The 8,797-nt window shown below is 50.7% G+C and overlaps 1 protein-coding gene across 2 annotated transcripts; it reads left to right on the top strand.

The window, feature by feature from the left end:
* The first annotated feature begins 891 nt into the window (after positions 1 to 891).
* On the top strand, positions 892 to 6,335 carry MMP19 (matrix metallopeptidase 19). 2 transcript variants are annotated; one of them, XM_012654569.1, is made up of 9 exons: positions 892 to 1,070; positions 1,376 to 1,461; positions 2,710 to 2,840; positions 3,053 to 3,268; positions 3,740 to 3,985; positions 4,432 to 4,560; positions 5,140 to 5,304; positions 5,457 to 5,584; positions 5,763 to 6,335. In XM_012654569.1, the coding sequence occupies exons 1-9, from the start codon at positions 981 to 983 to the stop codon at positions 6,195 to 6,197; spliced, it is 1,626 nt and encodes a 541-aa protein (XP_012510023.1). In that variant the 5' UTR covers positions 892 to 980; the 3' UTR covers positions 6,198 to 6,335. The 2 variants fall into 2 exon arrangements, with proteins under 2 accessions (XP_012510023.1, XP_012510031.1); XM_012654577.1 differs by having other exon boundaries at positions 981 to 1,067.
* Positions 6,336 to 8,797: the final 2,462 nt, after the last annotated feature.

Genomic DNA, 8,797 nt, shown 5'->3' with positions numbered 1-8,797 from the left:
CAACCCAGAACAATCCCTGGGTTGAGTACAGTGATGTCATTGTAGCTCCCTGCAAGCTCCAACTCCTGGGCTATAAGTGATCCTTCTGCCTCATCCTCCCCGGTAGCTGAGACTACGGGTGCACGCCACAACACTCGGTTGGGTTTTGCGTATTTTCAAATAATTTTTGTTTTTCTTTTTTCTGTTTTGTATAGACACGGTCTCACTATGCTCTGGCTGGTGTCGAACCCCTGAGCTCAAGCTATCCTCCTGCCTCAACCTCCCAGAGAGCTAGGATTACAGGCGTGAGCCACCGCACCCAGCCTGTGCTCTTGTTAAACCCCACCTCCACTCACACCTTCTGGGCTCATTAAATGCTTGAAACAATGACGTTTTATTAAAGCAGACATAAGTAGGCTTCAAGAGCATTTAAGTTCCCAATGTGGTCTTGCGTGCAAAGAAGCTGAGACCTCACCCTTGATTCCTTCACCTGAAACTCAAGCTACCTCGGCTGTCTCCTACCTCTTAGCTTTGATTTATTTATTTTTCCTATTCCAGAGCAGACAGGGACTCTTGAAGGTTGAAGCTGAGGGATTTTCTGGCCCAGGGTCTCTGGAGCACAGGAATGTCCAACTGCAGGGGATGGCTCTCCAGAGATTCTGCTTCTCATATTGCCAGGACGCTCACCCCAGGCCAGTATGAAATATCTTCCCATCTCCAGCAGAGGACACTAGGAAAAGGGTTTGGGGGTTCTCCTTGGCTTCCACTCTCTGGGAGGGCAGGGGTTAATGGTGAATTGCAACATATCTCTGGGCTGAGTCACCTCCCACTGCCACTTCCCCCCAATTCCCCTCAGTTGAAGTTTTAAAAAGAGGACCAGAGGCTGGAGAGTACAAAGAACTGGAGGTAAGAGCCCCCCTGCCTAGCCCTGCTCCCTAGACTCCCAGAAATCTCGGGTCAGAGGGCACACACAGCCTCAGGAGCTCTTGTCCGTCGGGACCATGGACTGGTGGCAGCTGTGGCTGGGTTTCCTACTCCCCATGACAGTGTCACGCCAGGCCCTGGGGCCTGCAGAGAAGGAGGCAGCTGTGGTGAGTCCCCTGGGAAAGAGAGACCCAGGCCAGGGGAGGGACAAGGGTTACTGCTCCACAGTCCCATCCAAGCCCCTCTCCTGACCTTCAGCCTGCCTGCCATTTTCTTGCTTTCTCTGCCCCATGGTCTTCCCTACCCATCTCCTGCACTTTCCCTTGTTCCACCTGAGCCCCTTCTCTAAGGTGCCTCTCCTTAGTCCCTCTAGACCTGGCCCCTCCTCTCCTGAGGGGCCTGTTAGGTCACTAAGAAGCTTTACCCTGAGACTAACCCTCTTTTTAACCTGCTTACCTCCACCCCATCATAGGAGTACCTGTTGCAATATGGGTACCTACAGAAGCCTCTAGAAGGACCTGATGACTTCAGGCCAGAAGATATCACCGAGGCTCTGAGGTGAGAGGTCATAAGGTACATGCCTTCAAGATTGAGGTCACAAGGTCTTCTTCTCTCTTCTCATCCCTTCTTCTCTTCAGCCTCACCTCTGCCTGACCCATATCCACATTGGGGATCTAGAGAATGGGTGGCTATCATTGCTAGGGTGGTGGGGCATGGGCTGAGATGGGAATTCAAAGATAAGGAGCACAGTCACTGGATCTTCCTAAGCCCTAAGCACTCTGTTGTGTGTTCCATCCCACATCATATCCCAAATACTAATACTTAGCTATAGCCCATATGAAGTATAATTTATATGTATAACTGCAACTTGAGTTGAATTCTTTTTTTTTTTTTTTTTGTGAGACAGAATCTCACTGTGTTGCCCGGGCTAGAGTGCCATGGCGTCAGCCTAGCTCACAGCAACCTCAAACTCCTGGGCTCAAGCAATCCTTCTGCCTCAGCCTCCCGAGTAGCTGGGACTACAGGCATGCGCCACCATGCCCGGCTAGTTTTTTCTATGTATTTTTAGTTGTCCAATTAATTTCTTTCTATTTTTAGTAGAGACGGGGTCTTGCTCTTGCTCAGGCTGGTTTCGAACTCCTGAGCTCAAACAATCTGCCCGCCTCAGCCTCCCAGAGTGCTAGGATTACAGGCGTGAGCCACCGCGCCCGGCCTTGAGTTGAATTCTTAACATGATGTTACCTTTTGGGGACATTTAATTCAGCATTTATTTATTTCTATTCTGTAGTTTTATATTTTAGATGTAATGGATTATTTTTTTTTTTGCTCTCAGATATGTTCAGGTCCCTTGAAAAGCCCATAGGCCCAAAGATAGTCCATAGGTGCATGTAATTGCCCCAGCGCAGGCTGGGCTGGGAAGGGGTCCAGCCAGGAGGGGAGAAGCTGAGGGAGGACAGGCCATTGGGTGGAAGCACTAGTGGGAAGATCTGCAGAGCAGGGTCCCAGATAACTCCCCAAAGCAGAAGGTTAGAAATTGCATCAGTGGAGGAAGGCTACACCTGAGGCAACCTTACTCAGATAAAAGAGATTGAAAATGGGGAGGTGAAGTGGGAGTGTCACCATTTCTGCAGAATGGAAGGGAGAGTTCCAATTATGAGTACTGGGGGCTGGAGTGACCCCAACAGTTTCAGAGATTCCGTACCACTCTTGGCTACCACCTTGGGCAGCAGGAGGCCAAAGAGCTATTAGTTCCCAGTCATTCTAGATTCCCCTGCCTTGTTGAACTCATCTCTCTCCCTCTTTCAGAGCTTTTCAGGAAGCATCTGAACTGCCAGTTTCAGGTCAGCTGGATGATGCCACAAGGGACCGCATGAGGCAGCCTCGTTGTGGCCTAGAGGACCCCTTCAACCAGAAGACTCTTAAATATCTGCTGCTGGGTGAGGACTGAGCCTGGGAAAGGGGAGAGGAGAGGGTGGTGTGGCTCTGGAGTTCAGGTGGCATCAGGACCACCTGGACCAGCTCAGTGTTGAATGGATGATCACTTGGTTATCACCTGCCTAGAAGGGTTGTGAGTGCCCAGACCTAGGGAAGCTCTCTGGGGTTGTCAGAGGATCTGTGTTTCTAATCTATTTTCTGGTCTATTAACCAGGCCGCTGGAGAAAGAAGCAACTGACCTTTCGCATCTTGAACCTGCCCTCCACCCTCCCACCCCACACAGCCCGGAAAGCCCTGCTTCAAGCCTTCCAATACTGGAGCAATGTGGCTCCCTTGACATTCCGGGAGGTGCAGGCTGGCTGGGCTGACATCCGCCTCTCCTTTCATGGTCGCCAAAGCCCCTATTGCTCCAATACTTTTGATGGGCCTGGTAGGCAATATTCTCAGCTCCCACCTCGCAGACCCCTGAAATGACCTGTCTCCTTGACCCAGTGACTCTGGAACCTTAATGTTCAGGCTTCCCCTTGTGCCACCTGCACCCTACACTCTCTAGTCACCTTCTAACATTCCCTAGGGGAGCAGTTGGTCACATACCTGTGGCCTTACCAAGCCTCCTCTTTGAAGCTTATGCCTCCTTCCCTGCCTTAAATTCCCCTACTCTAGGCACACCTTGGAGAGGACTGGGCCAGTGGTTGGGAGATAAAGGGACAGTGATGGGAATCCTTGAGAGAACTGGATGATGACAGGGGAATCTGAAAGGAGAGAAAGAAGCATCCAAGAGACAGTGAATATAGCTGGGGAAATTTGAAGGGAATAGATTAATTCGAGTTTTTAACTGGCAGGGTATGCTCCAGCTCAGTGTGCTCTGACCTCCTTCCTGTTCACCTTTGCCTTTGTCCAGGGAGGGTCCTGGCGCATGCCGACATCCCAGAGCTGGGCAGCGTGCACTTCGATGAAGATGAGCTCTGGACTGAGGGGACCTACAGGGGGGTGAACTTGCGCATCATTGCAGCCCATGAACTTGGCCATGCCCTGGGGCTTGGGCACTCCCGATATACCCAGGCACTCATGGCCCCTGTCTACGCTGGCTACAGGCCCTACTTCAAGCTGCACCCAGATGATGTGGCAGGGATCCAGGCTCTCTATGGTCAGTCCCTCTCCCTAGTGAGCATGAAGGTCAGTCCGACCTGCATCTCTCTAGGCTTGAAGAAACAGGTCTACCCTCCAAGGAGGCAAATAGCTTGGTTTCTTTCTTTTCCTCTGGTCCAATTATTCAGGATTCTTCATTTTCAGGAACAGATTCTCTCTGACTCTTCCATGTCTAGTCTTCCTTCCAGGCCTCTCTCCTCTCACACACATTCTTGGGGATGGAGAATGCACATTCTAGCAAACCTCCTTCCCCCTTCCTGGTGTTTCTCAAACCTAAAATATGTCTCCTGCTGGTATCAATATGATATTGCCAACTATGAAGGGAAACTCTCTAGGGTTACCTTTTCCCCTCTCTATGGGGCCTCTGAGCGGATCTTACAGGAGATTAGCGGAGAGGCCAGGTGCCATAAGTTCTCTCCCTAAATAGCATTATTCACCTTGCAGGCAAGAAGAGCCCAGATACAAGGGATGAGGAAGAAGAAGAGATGGAACTACCCATTGTATCCCCAGTGCCCACAGAACCCAGTCCCATGCCAGACCCCTGCAGGGGTGAACTGGATGCCATGATGCTGGGTGAGGCCCTTTCCCTCCAGACTGTTGGCAGGCAGTGGGGGAAGCCCACTGACCCTGAGGCCTGGACAAATGGGAATGACATGGGACTTCAGCATGAGCAATGGAGGTTAGACCCCAGGCAGGGGTTGGAAGGAGACTTGTGGTGTGGAGAGGGAGGGTTCAGAGCCAAATTAAAGGTGGGCCAACCAGGCGTTTATCAAGGTTGCTACCCTCTCAGGACCACTAGAACACATCTGGAAATGCAGCAAGATGGAGAAAACTATGTTAACTGGAATGCCTATTAGAGAGGGCGTTGCACCTGGTTGGAAGGACAACTTGGAAGCCACTTGGAGTAGTGGGTGAGGTTCTCAAGGAGGAACAGCTATCTGCTGTTTTGTTGAGGGGACCAAAGCTGAAATGCTCTGAACAACAAAGTGTTCTTGGTCCTCCTTCTCTGCCTTTAATTTTCTCCTTGAATTAAAGTTGAATGAATTTTTGAATTGGCCTGTAGGAGGAGGGCAAATTATTAGCCTGTTTGAGACACCCACAAGTTTCTATTTGATCTCTCTTTTTGACTTGTTGACACATCTTTACTCTCAGGGCCCCGTGGGAAGACCTATGCTTTCAAGGGGAATTATGTGTGGACTGTGACAGATTCAGGGCCCGGCCCCTTATTCCGAGTGTCTGACCTTTGGGAGGGGCTCCCAGGAAATCTGGATGCTGCTGTCTACTCTCCTCGAACACAATGGATTCACTTCTTTAAGGGTAAGAGGACTAGTTACAGTGTCTGAGGAGGGCCTAGTTTTACAAAAGCCATAAAAGAAAGGGAGGGAGAAATTTCTGAAAGGGTGGAATGGGGGGACCAAAGCTATCACCTGAGGACAGAGGTGATTTGCTCTTTCCTCACACACTCTCAGGAGACAAGGCGTGGCGCTACATTAATTTCAAGCTATCTCCTGGCTTCCCAAAGAAGCTGAATAGGGTAGAACCTAACCTGGATGCAGCTCTCTATTGGCCTTTCAACCAAAAGGTGTTTCTCTTTAAGGTATAAAGTTCAAAACAAGGGCAAATCGCTTCTTAGGAGGGGTGGGCAACCTCATGCTGGGAGGCAAAGACTTGCTCTTGGAGGGAGATCTGCAATTGCAGTGGGCTGGGGGTAGACCTCTGGGGATCCTTAAGCTCTCTCCTTATCCTCCTCTTCTCCCCACCCACCCCACACCTAGGGCTCCGGGTACTGGCAGTGGGACGAGCTAGCCCGCACTGACTTCAGCCATTACCCCAAACCAATCAAGAAGTTATTTACGGGAGTGCCAGACCAGCTCTCAGCTGCTACGAGTTGGCGGGATGGCCGAGTCTACTTCTTCAAGGGCAAAGAGTACTGGCGCCTCAACTGGCAGCTTCAAGTAGAGAAAGGCTATCCCAGAAATATCGCCCACAACTGGATGCACTGTCATTCCCAGACTCTAGATGTTACCCCGTTGAGTGGAGACACCACTCCCTCAGCTACAGGAACAACCTTGGACACCACTTCCTCAGCCACAGACACCACCTTGAATACTGACCATTCACCCACAGATACAATCTTGGATGTTATACCCTCAGTCATAGGCTCCACTTCCCTTATATTCCCTGCTAATGTCACCCTCCCAGAGGCTTGAGACCAGGAATCAAATGTCTACTCACTAGAACCATGCAGGTGCTGCAGCAGGGGCACGACCATAGACCTCCAGCCTCCAACAGTTCCAACTCTAGCTACCATTCTACTGCACTCTTTCCCTCCTGGGAAGCACCCCCTAACTTGGATTCAGCCCACAACTCCATCCGTTTCCTCCCTGTCCTAGATAACACTTTCAACTTTGTCATCTATTCTCTGAAGGACAGTGGTGGAGGAACGTGTCAATCAGGCCTTTACCTGACAGGAGGCAACAGCTGACATGGCTGGATGCCTGGGTCCTTGTTCTTTCTAAAGTGCAAGAAAATAGCATGGCCAGTAAAATGAGCAAGGGCTTTGGAATCCTTGAGAATCACATTTACTTGCTTATGACTTCAGGCGAGCTAATTAACCTTGGATTCCCTATTTGCAAAAACAATTAATATCAATCCTGCAGGGTTGTTGCATTAAATGAAATACTATATGTGAAGTGCCTGGCACAGTGTTTGGAACATTAATAAAGACTAAGTCCATTTTCATAAGAGAGGACTGAACAGTTCTTCCTCTAGCTGTGTGGATGTGTAATTCCCATAGTAATCTGTCTGACAAGGGTACCTCAATCAAATCTTTAGGGGACAGATGATTTGTCAAGATGGCTAACTCTCTGTTTTGGGGTGCAGAGAAAGAAAAGATCAGTAACAGTAGAGGCTGGACTCCCTGGTTCAGTATTCGATGTCATTTTATTCATATGCTCCCATGCTCTCCCTCTCTCCCATCATAGCCTTGCTGCCCAGGGGAGGGATATGTCTTTCTTTATGTGCCTGGAGAACCAGGGAATGGATCTTGGGCTGGAGTGTCAGAGTGGGGAGAGTTAAAATGGGTTAGTAACTGGAATAAAGTTCTGGTTAAGGAAGAAATTAGTGTTGCCCACAGTGAGAGGAAGAGAAGGCACTTGTCTCCCATGCCACAAAGACCAGCCTCCTTTGGGCAAAAGGGCAAGACTCTGGCATGTGGGCCAATGCTCTCTCCTTGGCTCAAGAAGTTAGCTTTTGGGAGAGCCAGGTGCTAAGGCAGGCACTGCCCCATCATCTTCCCCAGGTTGAGAAGGGGAGAAGGGGAAACACCATGGAGGACAATGCTCCCCAACTGAGGTAGGAGAAGGGGGCTCAAACCTATGGGGTCCAGAGGAAAGGCCAACCAGAAACCCAACTACTTGCTAATGAGGGTCCTGGGGGCTAGGGTATCCTGGAGCTCCTCTGTGCCCTTCTCTCCATCAAAAAGCTATCAAATGCCTTGTGGTTCTCTGATTTTCTATAGATCCTACAAAAATAAAACCCCTTATTTTACCATGGTGAGGCACACTGAGGTGGGTATTTAAAAGGCTATTTGGGGCCCCATCAGCCCCCCACCTGGCACTCAGGCTGAAGGTGGTTGGTAGATGGGCTCAGTGCCCAGTAGGGCTCTAGCATCCAGGGTCAGGCCTAGCAGGAGACCAGTCAAGAAGAGTCCAACACTGCCTGTAATCCTAGCTGGCAGGCTGAGGCAAGAGGATCGCTTGAGGTCAGGAGTTTGAGAGCAGCCTGAACAAGAGTGAGACCCCATCTCTACAAAAAAGAGAAAAATTAGCCAAGCATGGTGGCACATGCCTGTAGTCCCAGCTACTGGGGAGGCTGAGGCAGGAGGATCACTTGAGCCCAGGAGTTTGAGGTTGCAGTGAGCTATAATGACCCCGCTACACTCTAGTCTGGGTGACAGAGTGAGACTGTCTCAAGAAAAAAAAAAGGAAAAAAAGGAAAAGAAAAGAAAAAGGCTATTTGGGTATGGGTATGGGCCCTCCTTGGTTTGGAGGGAATGGGAATTAGGGAGTCATTTTCTTTGGGGACTAGGTGTACCTCTATTATTGGACAGAGGTAGGTACTCATACTTTCCTTCCTCCCCCTTTCCCACAAGACTTCTCTCTATCTGTCTTTGAAACATATCCCTACAGGGCTGGTCTGGGTTGGAGCACAGATCCTACCCCCAAGTCCAGTAGGTGGGAAAGTTTATGTGGGGGTCTTGTGGGCTCAGGCCCTGCCCACCTAGTGTTCCCAGGCCCTCACTATGGGTGGGGGCAAAAGTGGAGGTTTAGGCTCAGGTCTAGGTAGAACCAGAAGGTGTGGTGAGGGGTACAGTGGAACCACAGTCAGAATCCAGGTCCAGAATGGTGTGAGGGGCTGTGGCCTGGAGGCCTGGTCCCAGCTGGCGCTCTCGAAGACTCTGGAGATAACTCTGGAGGTACACAGGGCAAAGAGGGCAGAAGGAGGGCCTGGGTCAGGGCCCCCCCTTCCACCCTGACCATCCCTGTATGCCCTCTGCCCCATCCCCCAGGGTGTTCCATCTCCCCTACTCACTGGAGCCAGACTGTCAGCAGGGCTCCGGGCATTGTGGGGGGACTGGCGCCGATAGCTGTTCTCACAAAGCCCCACCCCAGAGGGTGTCCGGTGCCACTTGGCCTCTTGTTGACGGATCCGAAGGAGTTGGAGATGCCTCCGTTGGTGGCTCAAGACCACTGCTTGAGAGGGAGCAATACGGACTCAAGGAGGCCTCTTTAGACCCTGAATCCCACCC

The sequence above is a fragment of the Propithecus coquereli genome, unplaced genomic scaffold, assembly GCF_000956105.1.
Source record: "Propithecus coquereli isolate 6110/MARCELLA unplaced genomic scaffold, Pcoq_1.0 Scaffold111, whole genome shotgun sequence".
Classification (NCBI taxonomy): Eukaryota; Metazoa; Chordata; class Mammalia; order Primates; family Indriidae; genus Propithecus; species Propithecus coquereli.
Note: the sequence above shows the minus strand (reverse complement) of the source record. Positions and strands in the feature narration are given on the sequence as shown.

What these genes read in the sequence shown, in the direction of transcription:
- MMP19 (XM_012654569.1), top strand. Translation starts at nt 981, where the DNA reads ATGGACTGGTGGCAGCTGTGGCTGGGTTTCCTACTCCCCATGACAGTG. An exon ending in GATATCACCGAGGCTCTGAG is followed by an intron (nt 1,462 to 2,709) that starts GTGAGAGGTCAT and finishes TCCCTCTTTCAG; the next exon opens with AGCTTTTCAGGAAGCATCTG. An exon ending in TCTTAAATATCTGCTGCTGG is followed by an intron (nt 2,841 to 3,052) that starts GTGAGGACTGAG and finishes TCTATTAACCAG; the next exon opens with GCCGCTGGAGAAAGAAGCAA.